Below are 14692 nucleotides of genomic sequence, written 5' to 3'. Positions count from 1 at the left end.
GCCTATAATTCCCTGGGTTATCCCTCTGACCCTTCTTAAACAACGGTACTACATTTGCAATGTGCCAATCCTCTGGGACCTCACCTGTGTCCAAAGAAGAGACAAAGATTTGCGTCAGAGGCCCAGCAATTTCATCCCTCACCTCCCTTAGCAGCCTGGGATAGATGCCATCAGGCCCCGGAGATTTATCCGTCTTTATACTGTCTAAAAGTCCCAACACCTCTTCCCTCGTGATGACTATATCCCTCAACGGATCCTCAAACTCCTCAAGCACAGCACCAGACATCAGGCCCCTCTCCTGCGTGAATACCGACGCAAAGTATTCATTCAGGATCTCCCCCATTCCCCCAGGCTCCAAGCATAGTTCCCCTCTGTCCCTGAGAGGACCAATCTTCCCTCTAACCATCCTTTTATTTCTAACATAGGAGTAAAATGCCTTAGGATTTTCTTTAATCCTACCCGCCAAAGCCATTTCGTGGCCCCTTTTTGCCTTTCTGATGCCCCTTTTAAGTTCTCTCCTACATTCTCTGTATTCTTCTAATGCTATCTCTGTCCTCAAATGCCTAGATCTAATGTACGCCTCCCTCTTCCTCCTGACCAGGTCCTCAATATCCCTAGTTACCCACGGCTCTCTAATCCTACCCTTCCCATCCTTCCTCTTGACCGGCACGTGCCTTTCCTGCAAAGATTTTAGTTTTCCCTTGAGAGACTCCCACATACCCAGCGTCGACCTGCCATCAAACAGCTTACCCCAGTCCGTATCTTTAAGATCCTGTCTAATCCGGTTGTATCTAGCCCTCCCCCAGTTTAACACCCTCCCCTTAGGACAGGCTTCATCTTTATCCATTAATATCTTAAACCAGACAGAGTTGTGGTCACTGTTAGCCACCTGCTCTCCTACTTCAACGTCAACCACCTGCCCAGGCTCATTCCCCAGAACCAAGTCCAGTATAGCCCCCTCTCTGGTCGGGCTATCCACATACTGCTCCAGGGATCCTTCCATTACACACTGTACAAATTCCTCCCCGTCAGCACCCTCTGATCTCGGCACCTTCCAGTCTACCCCGGGGAGATTAAAATCTCCCACTACCACCACCCTATTCTTCCTGCACTTATCTAGAATGTCCCTGCTTATCCCTTCTTCCACAGCCCTCGGGCTGTTGGGCAGTCTGTAGTACACACCCAACATAGTAACATCTCCCTTCCTATTCCTCAACTCCACCCATAGCGACTCGATTCCTATATCCTCTATACCTCCCTCCCTCCTTGATCTCTCCTTGATGGGAGCAGAGTGGCTCCGAATGATAATGGCTGCCCCAGCACAAAGATGCTGCAAGTGTACCTGCTTCACACCTAGCTGCCCAGCCAGGCTTCCTCCCCAAACTTAGCTGATCTTCAATATTGAGGCACCCTCAGAATTGCAGCCTCAACAGCAGGCACCACTGTTGGTGGTGCTGCTGAGTGTGCTGAATTGTTTGATTGGACTGGCAGCTCCAGGGGGCAGGCCAATCGTCCTCAATTGAACGGCTGCCTTGGTGACGGCCTGTTAGTTGGCAACCCCGGCAGCAAAACAGCATCCCAGGGTCCTGCCTACACTGGAGCAAGGTCGTCTCTCACTATCAGTCCCACACTGGGATTTAACCGTGAATTGAAAAAAGTTGGCTCAATATCTCTTCTTTGTCTCGAGTTGCAGGCCTGTTCTCTCAATAATAATGGCAAGCATGGATCAGATGCTTTCCTTTTTCAGTAAAATCTCATTCAAAATATTCAGGGCTTGAACGTCTGACTCACAGTCAAGGTTAATAGCATTGGTCCAAGCTGACACAACAATTATAACAAAGGCCAGTCAAGTGGCATAATGTTTCTTTACAACCTAATATTCTAATGTTAAGAAATTAGTCTTGACATAGAAGTTATGGGTAATTATGATCTTGGCAGCTAAAGCCAGAGCAAGTACCTATGATTGAAATGAGATATATTTCTTATGTTCTTATGAACCGTATGACATTACTTTAAAACCTCTAAGCCACTACTACACAGAGATGACAATCATAAATTTTTGATGGAGGTTTTTTTCTACTTCACTGCAGGTCTGTGTTTTATGACTCTCCTAGTAGGTGTGGGGAAGAGAAGGTGGAAACATCTGATAAGATGGGATGAGTGCATTTGTACATAATATATATGAACTCCTTCAAAGTACATAGACCAGAGTATCCAACCCTGCATTGGGCAAGCAGCAGTGGCAGTAGAGGTTTTACTTAGAGCAATGTCATATGATTCAAATGGACCTATATCCTGCTTCAACCATAGCCACTTATTCTGGCGCTGACTGTAGCTGCCAAGATCATAATTATCCATAACTTCCATGTCAAGACTAACTTCATGTTATAATAGGGATCAGCACTGGGACTTAATCCATTAGCTAAACAACTGCACAAACAAATGAAGTAAATCAGATAAGAATTATTTGCTAGGTCAAAAATTTCATCTTCTTCTTGGACAATTAGTCAATTCATAACAGAGCACTGCAAATTTAATGCATGGCAGGAAGCATAAAATTGGCCTGCATAACCATCTGTGCTATCGAACACAATGGCACCACCCATGTCAGTAGATAAGACTGACTACAAAGTGAAGGATTCCACTTTCCCAGCATACTGCTCGCATGTAACCAGCAGAACTGCATGAGGCAAATGAGTCCTGGAGTTAACAACATGTCCTCATTTTAAGGCAGTCCACCTAGTCAGTAATCTTTGAGCAAGAAAGGATGGTCTCTGGATAGTTCATAGGAGACAATGTTGTCCTCTGTAGTTATGGCAAATAACTCTGTAGAGTTTACCAGGTTGTGAAATGAATGCCATCATTTATATTCATTTCTGCTACAGAGCATAGTCACCTTAGAGACAATGGGATTATCAAAAACAACAGTAGTGATGATGCAAAGAGCATAGAATAGACTCCCTACCGTGCAGGATGTCATTCAGCCCATCTGCACCTACTCTCTGACAGAGTATCGTATTCGGGCCCCCTTCCCCTATCCTATCCCGACAATCCCACACATTTTCCATGGATAATCCACCTAACCTGAACATCTTTGGACTGTGGGAGGAAATCCACGCAGGTATGGGTGCAAACACCACACAGACAGTCACCAAAGGCTGGAGTTGAGCTTGGATCCCTGGAGCTGTGAGGCATCAGTGTTAACCACTGTGCCACCAAGCATGTAGACAAGAATCCTGTTGTTGTGTGCCTTTAAGAGATAGCAGCATACCATTGTGGTATAACATAGTGTTTGGCATAGTGAGGGTTAATGCGGGATTGTAAAACAGTATCCCCAACAAAGTGATGTGGAGAATCATGGCAATAGACTGGTGTAGAAAAGTCTGGAAAGAGCCAGCATGGAGACAGCAACATGCATGGCAGTACCTTCGATACCCACAGTCATGGGTTAACAATAAATGGTTTACGACCAACCAAATAAGTTTCTAGACCACTCTGTGAAACACAAAACAACCTTCACGACAAGGATGGACCCTGAAGTCCCAGAGAAACTGGAGAAGGAACCCAGATTCTCAAAGCACGTAAAACTATAGAAACTAAGGAAAGTGCACCAAACTCAAAGACACAGTTGGAGATTGCTAAACAATAAACTCCATTGCTGACATGGAGCTGAAGGACTCCACTAGTGCACGTGGAGGCCCATTGCCAGACTTGATCGAAGATAAAAGTTGAGGAACTTGTCTAAATATTTTAAAAAGCTCAGCAAAATTCAAAACAGGAATAAAAAAAAGCTGAAAAAAGAAAAATCCACTTTGCAGATGAAAAAAATCAGATTTGAGTAAAGGTAAAGTCAAGATGCACAAACCATAAGCAGGGTGTGCAAATTACAGTGTAACAGTTAGAGTTATCTTTTAAAATAGACAGCCATTACGATCAGTGTATCCCAGGCACAACTGAAAGAAAGTTGCAGGAACAAGTCCACAGCTGGCACTATAACACTTGGTATCGAGTTTAATTGATTTTTTTTTAAGCAGAAGGCAGAGGAAAACAAAATCACCTTCCAGCACAATTGCTGCAGAGCCATCTTGAAAAAAAAGAGGTACTCACCCGTTATAGAAAGAACCATGGATAGAAAAATAAAATGACCAGACCCATTTGGTCTTAGACAAGGGCTAAACCCAACCCAACCCACGTTTGGGAGTCCTGGAGAATAATTTTTTTTAGCTTGCAGGAGTACATCAGGATTCAGTAGAAAAATCAGAGAAAGTCCAAGATAATGAGTTTTTATGCTTGTTTGGTGTATATGCAGATGAAGTAGTCTAAAACATGAAATAATTGATTCCTCAAACACATTTAGTGCGATATTAAAAGCATTTGACAAGTATTTTTAAACTTCCAAGTTGTGGAGAGTACAGACCTTAAACGGCCTAAAACACCACTAATAAAGCACTAAGAGACAAGAAACCCGAGAATGATGGAGAAAGGAGGCCTCAGGGGAGGGAGAAAGGAGACCTCCGGGTGAGGGAGATGTAAGACCCCATGCTGAGAGATTCAATACCCAAACAAACTACAAGATGGTTGCAGACCATATCAATGTAAGGAATTGCACAACCTAAAGAGTTTACTGCAGGGGAAAGAATCTGAGATGAGCCACAAAGCTTAAAACAGAGCTTTCTGAACATGCTGACACAGTACCCAACTACAACAATAGGTGGCAGTGCAATGCAAAGAAGATGGCTGTGAATGAAGGAAAGCTATCTGAGGTAACTCAAAAGAAAAAAAATGTGCAAAAGGAAAATGAAGCTACTGTACAGGAAAATGTTTGTATTAAAGCTGAACTGGGAGATTTGGAGTGCAAGATTCCAGCTGAATATAAATCTTTGAAAACACAGGATAAAATGAAATCATCAATTAAATAAGTGGTCAAAATCTGAACAAACTTCAGAGACAACACAAAGGTACCAGGAGGAAATATCAACTCTCAACTCCACAGTAGACAAATCAAAGCTGGAGTTGTGAAAATTTAGCCATCTGTATCATCAGCACAACAGCAAGCAGAAAAGGCACTCAGAGAAGTTGCAGACTCTTAAAAAAATTAATATGTAGCCATCAAAAAACATGAGAAGCTAAAGAAATATATTGAATATTACTTCAACAAAGCATTGCAGTTATCAGTAGCAACAAAGCAATGCATTGATAGCAGAAGTAAAATAGAAATCAAGGACAGAGGAGGACACTGAAAAGTCACTTGCAGGAAGTGGAACACGAAGTAGACCATGAAAGATGAGATGCACAGAATGGAAGACCAAAAGCAGATGTTAAAAACAGAAAATAAAAATTTGAAGAAACTGGCTGATGATCTAGTGAGTGAACTAAAAAATCTAAGGAGCAGTCAGGTGAAACTAAGTGTGCCTTAGGAGTTTGGTGCTAATTCTGAAACAAAGATAACCAAACTAGTTGCTGAGCTGAATGAAAAAAAACTCATAAGCTTGCACAAGAATTGGAACTAAAAGCATAAATGAATATTTGGCTAAATGGAAATGAAGGTTCCATTTTTGAAATGTCAAGGAATTTGTTATGCTGAACCTCACAGAGAAGGAAAACCTGAGTTTACTCTGGGGAATAAATAGAGTGAACATTCCCATTTGAAGGGATGGGGACAAACCCAGTGTCTGAAAAAAGCTGACATGTTTCTCTTTATGGACAACACAACTCAAAGAAGTGTAAAAATTGAATCAAATGGAGGCAACCAAGCACTGGAAACACAGAGCGCTACAATTTCGATGCCAAACCGATAAAGTCAACCCAAACCGAATGCAACCTTTTTTAAAGTTTTTTTAAAAAGGGGGGGGTGTTGTGCTGTGCCCTTAAGGGATAAGCAGCATTCCACTGTGGTATAAAGGTGTTTAGCAGAGCAAAGGTTGGTGTGGAACTGGAGAACAGTACCACCCATAGTATGATGGAGAGAGTTAGATGATAGTAAACTAATGTAGGAGAATATGAAAACTTGGAGACAGCACATGCTTGTCAGTACTTTCGATACGTACATAGTTAAAGGTTAACAATAAATGATTTATATTTAACCATAAAAACTTCCAGACCTCTTTGTGAGACACCAACATTTGCAACAAATCCATTGTCAACTACAAGATACATCTGTGTCAATCTGAAATGGAAATCATCTTTTGATGCCACGTATGAGCAATTCTGTCTGCATCTTCACCTCCCATAATGTATAGACCTTCTAAGTGCATTAAATCACCACAACTCCTATTCATGCTTTCCAAATCTTGCAATCAAAAATATTTCGGTGTGCTACAATGTAACTATTTTAATTTAAATAAAATGTGAGTGTGTGTGTATGTCTGTGTGCGTGTGTGTGTGTGTGTGTATATACGTGCGCGTGTACGTATATAGTGATTCTTACCACTGAGACTCCCGTGCAGGTGTCTGGCCTGTGGAGTTTTAAGCCTAGGCTTCAGCTTCTCCAAAGTACTGCTTGAATAGATGGTATGTATGTGCTGCCACAGAGCTCTGGTTTATTACAAATCTCCTTTTGCAAATGTTTGTCTTTTAAGGTGTGGTAGGTTTAAAATAGTGCTGAATTTCTGAACTAGAGGTTTCTTGATAGCAGAGGTTTATCCCAAACATTTTAATAAAGAAATTTATATTGACATCAGTGGGAATGGGGATGAACTGCATTCCATCCCAATTCTATTTGGAATTTTGTCCCAGCTAAAATTTCTTGATGGATTATTGGCAAAGTGGTGGAAACAGCATGTTAGAACATTGTTCTTTCACTTCTGGAACCTAAATTTGAATCCAGTCCAAACTGACGGGATGAGTTGGTATTGTTTATTATTTACCTGCCATTTTAGTTTTGAATACTTCAACTTCTGCACTCAGCTTGTCCCGTTCAAGAGTGATGTGCTTGTTAACTTCTAACAAAGTGGTGTACTCCTGTTTCATCTGAAAATATTGCTTTTGGAGATTTTCATTCTAAAAGAATAAATAAATACAGGGTTGATAAGACTAACATTTCATAATTCTTTGTGCATATACATTCAAAAATCAGTAACAAATGTCTCTTTTTGAGGAGTTGCAGAATTCAAGGAGATGAAGATGCATCCAATGCATAGTGAACTATACGTACATACCTTAGCTATTTGAAAGATTGCTGCTGAAAAGGTTTTTTTTTTGAAAGTATACCCGGAGTTTTTGATTTAGAAATGCAATTGCTTATAACCATTTCATGCATTAAAGAATACCAATAGACAGTTCATTCTATTTTCTCAGTTTTTGTCATCTCCAACAGCGCCACTTGACACCATGCAATTTTTTTGTTAACAATACAATAATGTAAATCAGAATTTCACCTTGAGCTAAGCAGTATACTTAGTTTCATTCATTCTCTCTCATGTTATACAACAGAGTCCAAGCAACTGTACACTCACATCTATTGCTGTTCTATTGCACCTTTCACATGTTTGGGTTTCTCCATTGGTTCTGCACTTGATGGCTTTTTGTCAAAAACGATTTATCTTCTCTATCAAAGAAGTACCAATCAAAATTGTATACTTGGTTTGGTCTGGTTAACTTTGTCAAGAACAACATTGTCATCAGTGTGGACCCACTTTTAATGAAATCTCTGAACCACTATGTTCAGGTTTTGGCTCCTATTCTTCATTCTCTTCCAAATCCAGATTTTTAAAAGTCCAAATCTGTGAAGAAAGTATCAACCAGCTACTCATTTGGATTGTCTTCATCCTGTTTAAATTCTGGATCACTTTTATCTTTCAGGTTGTGTTCTTCTCCAGAAAAGGCAAGTTTAACACTGCCTCCTGTTGTGCAAACAGTTTGTTCCTCTGTAGAGTAAAATATTGTTTACTTGTTTTAAGAACCTCGTTAAGGTTCTGTTAATGATCAGACAAAAACATCTTGATAATTCTTCCTTGTCAGCTCACAAATACTTTTAATTTTTTTTGTTTTTCATCCTTCCATTCAGCAAACGCTTTGTCTAGTTTTCTTCTAGTAACAGTGATAAGCTTTGTCATTCCGAGTGTTGGTGCAGACTCAATGGGCTAAATGGCCTCTTTCTGCACTGTAGAGATTCTATGGACCCTTGACTAGACCCCTAAGTTGTTAGTAAGAACGTTTAGGGACCAATAATGTTTTGTTTAAAGTAAACAAAATTTGAGATTCAAGACAATTGGTAATATAACAAAGCTACATGATTCCATGGGTTTTGAACAAACACAAACTTTATTATACAAGGTCAGAAAGATAAAACAATTTATAATATGAATCTTATACTGTAACATTTGAGGTAAGTATGAGGTACATATGAATTAACAGGCAAATCATGGTAGGACACACCACACTACACAACAAATGACAGATGGGATCAAAACTGATTCTGTGGATTTCTCAACAACCCACCCAGATGCAACTCATACTTTAAGTCAACAAATCTCACTGAAACCCCATCTCTCAAGTATTTTCAACCTTTACCTTTGAAGATCTTGCCTTGGAATTCTCTCCAAAAGTTGCTCCAACTCCGACAGCTTCAATGACAGCTCACCTTGCAGTGTTTTAATCTTGTCTTCTGAGGTCATGTTCTGCCGGATTTCCAAGTACACTTGATCAAATATCAACTCATTTTCTCTGCAAATTTCATAGAAGTCTGACCTTGTTTCTTCATTTTTTAAAAAATTTCTGTTCTAAGTCTCTGGCACTAATTCATAGACATTGAGAAAAGCAGCTTTAACTCTTTGACGGTCACTTGACTGTTTATCCAAAAGGTTTCCCCACCAACACACTCTGCGGAAGATCATTCAACTTTCTTTTCAGCATTTTAGTTTTGTAGCAATTTTCTCAAATGACACAAATATATTTCAATTCCTTACTCACTGAGTTCAGGCAGTAAATGAATACTTGCAAAATCAAAACCAGGTGTTAAATCTGAGTCATCATCGAGTATTCCTGTATTCGCTGTTCATGTTATCAAAGTCCGTCAAGTTCAAATTTCCTTCTAATTTGTCTTGTTCCAGTTCCTCGTTCGAATTCAAGTTCAAGCTTTTGCATTTCTCTGTTTCCTCTTCTTTTTCCAAATTCAAATTTTTGACTTTTCAACTTCTCAACTCCAAGTTTTACTCCTTTTCAAATTTCAGTTGAATTCCAGATAACTCAGCCAGACAGCTATCAGGATCACCATTTTCCTTCTTGAAGTTGAAATGTTGAGCCAATACTTAAACAATCTCAGCCATTGTAGCCTCTATTTTTAAATCTACCCTTGGTTCCTCTGCAACTGTCTTCAAATTAATCCTTGTTAACTGTTGCAAGGCATTTACAGAGAGGCCCTTTCTCTCCAGAAATGTCTAAGCATTGAATAGCCATGTTGACATTTTTCTGAAGACAGCAGCTTTAATGGCAACACTCAGTTCAGCAGTGTCCCAAAACTACATCTCAGAAAGGTAGGTCAAGCACCTTGATCTCATTGAGTTTGGGTTAAATATGCTGATTCTTGAACAGTGTGCCTAGGGAAAGAGCTCAGTTTTTTCAACACAAGGCCGGGGCAACGGAGCAGGAGCAGTGGCAACTCAACAGGGGAGAGAAGCGAGACAAAGACAGGAATTGCTGGAAAATTTCAGCTGGTCTGACAGCACCTGTGGAGAGAGAATGGAACCAAATTTTGAGTCTGGGTGATCCTTCGTCAGCTTTGACATTTCTAGCCAGTAGAGGCAGTGAGTGTGGTTTAACTCACCAGACAACCTGCACCTCAGATCAGAATCACAAACTGCGCATGCGCAGATAAAGCTATAAAAACAGCAGCTCTCCTGACAGACTGCAGCCCCCCTCCACCCAGGGCAGATACAGCCTCCCTCTTCCTCCACGAACATCGGGGAACTTTCGCACAACATTGCCGAACCTCTTACCCCAACCACCCCTCCCCCCAGGACCCCCCTTGCACATTGCCCCCTCATCATTCTGATTGTTGGGTGACATGACCCTCTCTCTCCCCTGCTCCCAATGATCTCAGAGGCACATTTCCCTCCCCCTCACCCAGACTGTCTGCAGCTGAACTGTTCTAACAAGAAAGAGCTCCATGAAAGTCCCAAGGATGGACAGCCAGACAGGCAGGCAGTGTAGGAAAATGACCTCAAGAAGGACAGTCCATAGCGTGCCCCCCCCCACAACTTCTCAGATGCAGATCTTGCAAGGTTGCGGGAGGTGGAGGAGGTTAGGCAGGAGATTCTCTTCGCCCAGCAAAGGGATGGCAATGCAGCTTGAAGGCAATGGCATCATGTGTGAATGCCAGGGCACTACCCTGGAGGACTGGGAAACTATGTCAGAAAAAACTGAATGGCCTAATCGGATTTTACATGGCTCCTTCTGTCCCCACAGGAGAAGAATGCTCACAACCAGCAAGGGGAGTGTTAAACCTGATGGCGGGAGCTCTGGAGGATGTCAGGGGATAACCCTTAGAGGGCAAGGGTTGTGACACTCTTGGTGTTGGCAGAGAGGGGGGTTTGGAGGAAAGTGCTAAGGGGTCAGGAGTTGGAAGCATGCAGAGTGGCGGGGGTGGAGGGATCTGGGGGTCACAAGGGAAAAATGCTAGGTCAGGTTTAACACTCACCCTTGCTGCCCATAACCGTCGGGAGAGGGCAAGGATAGAGGGTGGTGTGCCTGAGATCCAGGTCCTCACCCCCTTTGAGGAGCGAGCATTGGAAATTGAGGGAGAGGAATCCGCACCATAATTGATAGTCACATCGGGCTGGAGCACAGGAGTAAACATAACTTGGCCATTAATAGGTAGGAAGCAGGATCTGTGCCTCTCAGGAAAACATCCTGCCTCAGACAGTGTCAGCCAACCAGATCACAGGAAGTCCCAAATGGAGATCACTGCTGAAGCCAGATACCATAGGTGTAGGGTTGGGGAGGGAGAGGAGTGGATTTTGCTGAGGTCAGGCAGGCTGGCTCTGGCAAACGATTTGAGTGTGCATGATCTTGAGAGTTGGAACCTCTGATGGGCACAGGAGGTCCCCCCAATTTGCCTGACACCAAACTTTGCCAAGTGAGGTGAACCTACCCTGTTGTGGGGTAAAATAGTGATGGGATGAGCCCCTTAATTGTCTACCTCAGGGTTTCAACAGGACCCAAGGATGGTAAAGCCACCTGATGTCTGCAGTGCTGCCACTCCCTCTGTAAAAGTTCATTCAGGTCGGGATTTGGTTTGTGTGCAGCTGGAAGCTCATACATTTCACAAGTGCCGTCGTTTTAAAACCTGCCAGTTGCTGAGTGTAAAATCCAACCACTAAAAAAGTTTGACTTGAGAAAATTCAATGATATCTAATTAAATCCAAAATTGCCACAATTTGGTTTTCAACACTATTTTGTAGGTCCTCATAACTTGGTCCAGTTCCTAGTGAACAAAAGCCATCAGCAAAAATAAAACAACTGGAAATTAAGAATCAAATCAGGGTCTGATATAATGGAATTGCACTGTTCATATGGTGCAAAGATTTTATGACACTTAAGCAAATACAGGATCAGAGAGCACCACGGTGAATGTTTGCAGGTTTCATTTCAAATATGGCAAACATAAACACAAACATACCTTTTCAGTAAGCTCATTATAATTTTTATCCAAAGCCTCAAAATCCCTTCTGGGAATCACATCCCCGTATTCTGCCTTCATTGCATTTAGCTCCACTTGCAATGCTTTGAGGTCCTCACGAGCCACCTTCAGTGCCAGTTTCAGCGTTACTGTGTCCTCAACTACTTCAGCTTTCAAAAAGAAAACAAAATATGACCTGTTTAAAAGGGATGGTCTTACTAATCCATGCACAAAGTTGATATATTCCACACCAAAACAATATCAAATCAGTGAAACAAAATTAGTCCAGTAGTATCCTGAAACTACAGATCAGAATTTGTAGACCAACCACATTTACGTGTTTTTCTGCCCATAAGTTGAACTGAAGTGTTAACCATCTTATGTGAAACAGATTAATTCTTAAATTAAAATAGCCAAGAAGTGTTTTTTTTGCTAATATTAACAACAGACTATTATCATTAATATGATTTTCATTTCTGGTTGTGTCAAACTGGCTCTATTCAAATGAATAAGTTTAAATATCCAATGAAATCTAACACTACAATGCACTTATTCTGTCTAAATTGCACTGTGGATAAAACATCTACACATTGTTTTAAAGTTTGCAGTGGGTCAATAGAGTGAATATGTAACACAAAGCAAGAAACACATTATAAAAGTGAGTTAATCAATAACCTGTAAAGTTAATGTATTTTTGTAACCACTCTTCACAATCACAGGTATCATGTTGGTTAAATTAGAGAGCCAGCATATTGTTTAAGTATCCCATTCAAGCTACCATAAAATCCACACTTGCCAGTAGGGGATTGTTTTGTCCATCACTGTGTGCACTCCCACCACCCTTCTTCTGTCTCTATTTGGATACATTTACTGTCCAGGTTCCAATTAACACACCAAGCTTCTGAGTAGTTATGCATTTAACCAGCTAAAATTACCACACCAGAAAATTACGTTTTTTGTTCCTTGTCCAGCTGGAACCGCAATACCCAGTAAAGATTTAGTTAACAGTCTGCTATGGAGCTGGGTAAGAGATATCCTAGATTTGGATCTATCCCTCTAGGTTTCAATTACAAGCCAGATTGACTAACCAAAAATTACCAGTGCTTGGGGAAGTATCAGATTATCAAAGCTGACACAAAGAGTTGACTTGACTCCAAATTTCCAATATCTGTTACCTTGAAGCCACATTGACTCCAAAGTGACCCTGTTTCATACACAAGAAGGATAGTTACTAGTTACTGAGGTTTACAATCCTGAATATCATCTTTCACCTTCACGTGTATGAGAATCTTTTGACTGTTCTTGCTGATATCGGAGATTATTCATATCTGAAATCAGAAGTTTACGTGCATCACGTTGTTCTCGATATCGTTCATATTCAGCTGCCAGTTCTTCCTTAAGTTTACTGACCTGACAAAGCAATAAAAAAAACACAAAGTCAGGACTATGGAATTTCTGCACACATTTTAATTTCGAAGAGATTTATTTTTGTGCGATTTCTGGCCTTATCTAGGTGAGGGATGTTGGTGATGGAAATTGAAACACTTCTGATTTGGTGTCAACATTAAGTAGAGCAGATCACAATATTGTTAGATGCAGAGTTTGGTTTTTTCTACTTTACTTCAAAAAAAATTTGCAGTTTAACTGTCTAAATGCTTCTTAGAAGACAAAATTGAAACTGCCTCCACTACTATTTCTGGCAGTTCATTCCAGATGCTCACCACTCTCTGAAAAATCTATCCCTCTGGACCCTTTCGTATCTCTCCCCTCTCACCTTAAACCTATGTCCTCTAATTTTAGACTCTTTACCTTTGGGAAAAGATATTGACTATCTACCTTATCTCTACCTTTCCCATTTTACCTTTGTGCTAGACAGGAATAAATAATTGTTGCAGTCCACCCATGTGCTCTTTGAATGTTTGCAATTGTCTATCCACTGTCATCTCTTTAAGCAATGTTTCCTAATCCATCATAGCAAATTCATACATCATACCATGGTAGTCTCCTTTATTAAGTTAGGATGCTCATCTCAGAATCAACTACATCACTCTCCACCTTAATGAAAAATTCTATCATATTAAGGTCACTCATCCCGCAAGGGATCTCACACAACTAGACTGCCAATTATTCCTTTCTCATTAGACAATACCCAGTATAGGTTGGCCTGTTCTCTTGTTGGTTCCTCAATGTATTGGTCCAGAAAACCATCCCGTATACACTCCAAGAATTCTTCTGCTATGGTATTGTGACTAATTTGATTCGCGCAGTCTATAGACAGATTAAAGTCCACCCATAATTACAATGTTCTTTATCACTTGCAACTCTAACTTCCTGCTAAACGTCATTCCCAACATCAACACTATGGTTTGGGAGCCTATCTACAACCCCCACTAATATTTTTTCCCCTTGCTGTTTCTCAGCTCTACTTATACAGATTCTACATCATTGGAGCTAATATTTTTCCTCACTATTGCATTAATTTCCTCTTTAATCAGCAATACAACTCCACTGCCTTTTCTTTTTGTCTGTCTTTCCTAAATACTGAATAGCCCTGGATGTTCTGTTCCTATCCCTGGGTCACCCTGCAGCCATGCCTCCATAATCCCAACTACATCATACCCACTTACGTCTATTTGTGCAATTAATTCATCCACTTTATTGCAAATGCTATGTGCATTAAGGCAGAAAGCCTGAAGGCCTTTCTTTTTAGCATTACTTGTCCTGTTCCCACCATTTTTTACTGTGGCCCTGTTTGATTTTGGCCCACAATTTCTCTGCCTATCCCTTTTCTATTCCCCTTTCTTTATTTTGTTCTTGTCCTCAATTCCCTTTCCTCTGACTCCTTACATAGGTTCCCATTCCCTGCCATCCTGAGCATCTCCATTTAAGTCAAAATCCATGTCAAAAGTTGAGCTCTCTTCACTGGTAACAAATCAACAACTCACATTTAAGTAGTGCCTTTACAATAGTAAAACATTCCAAAGCTATTTGAAATTAGCCTGAAGAAAATACACTAGAACAAGAGGAGATTGAATACTATGGGGAGAGAGTGAGATCACAGGATCAATGACAAAG

General features: G+C 40.9%; 1 protein-coding gene across 1 annotated transcript in view; it reads right to left on the bottom strand.

The window, feature by feature from the left end:
- The window catches only part of tsnaxip1 (translin-associated factor X interacting protein 1), a 68780-nt gene that overhangs the window by 22305 nt on the left and 31783 nt on the right, over positions 1 to 14692 (bottom strand). Inside the window, exons 7-9 of the mRNA XM_080187073.1 lie at positions 12889 to 13027; positions 11618 to 11787; positions 6867 to 6999 (exon numbers count right to left, since the gene is read on the bottom strand). Coding sequence (XP_080043199.1) covers positions 6867 to 6999; positions 11618 to 11787; positions 12889 to 13027 — 442 coding nt within the window. The remainder of the gene's footprint in view (positions 1 to 6866; positions 7000 to 11617; positions 11788 to 12888; positions 13028 to 14692) is intronic.

Source organism: Carcharhinus amblyrhynchos, chromosome 4, assembly GCF_965287045.1.
Source record: "Carcharhinus amblyrhynchos chromosome 4, sCarAmb.v2.hapA, whole genome shotgun sequence".
NCBI classification, from domain to species: domain Eukaryota; kingdom Metazoa; phylum Chordata; class Chondrichthyes; order Carcharhiniformes; family Carcharhinidae; genus Carcharhinus; species Carcharhinus amblyrhynchos.
This window is presented reverse-complemented; position numbering and strand designations above follow the sequence as displayed.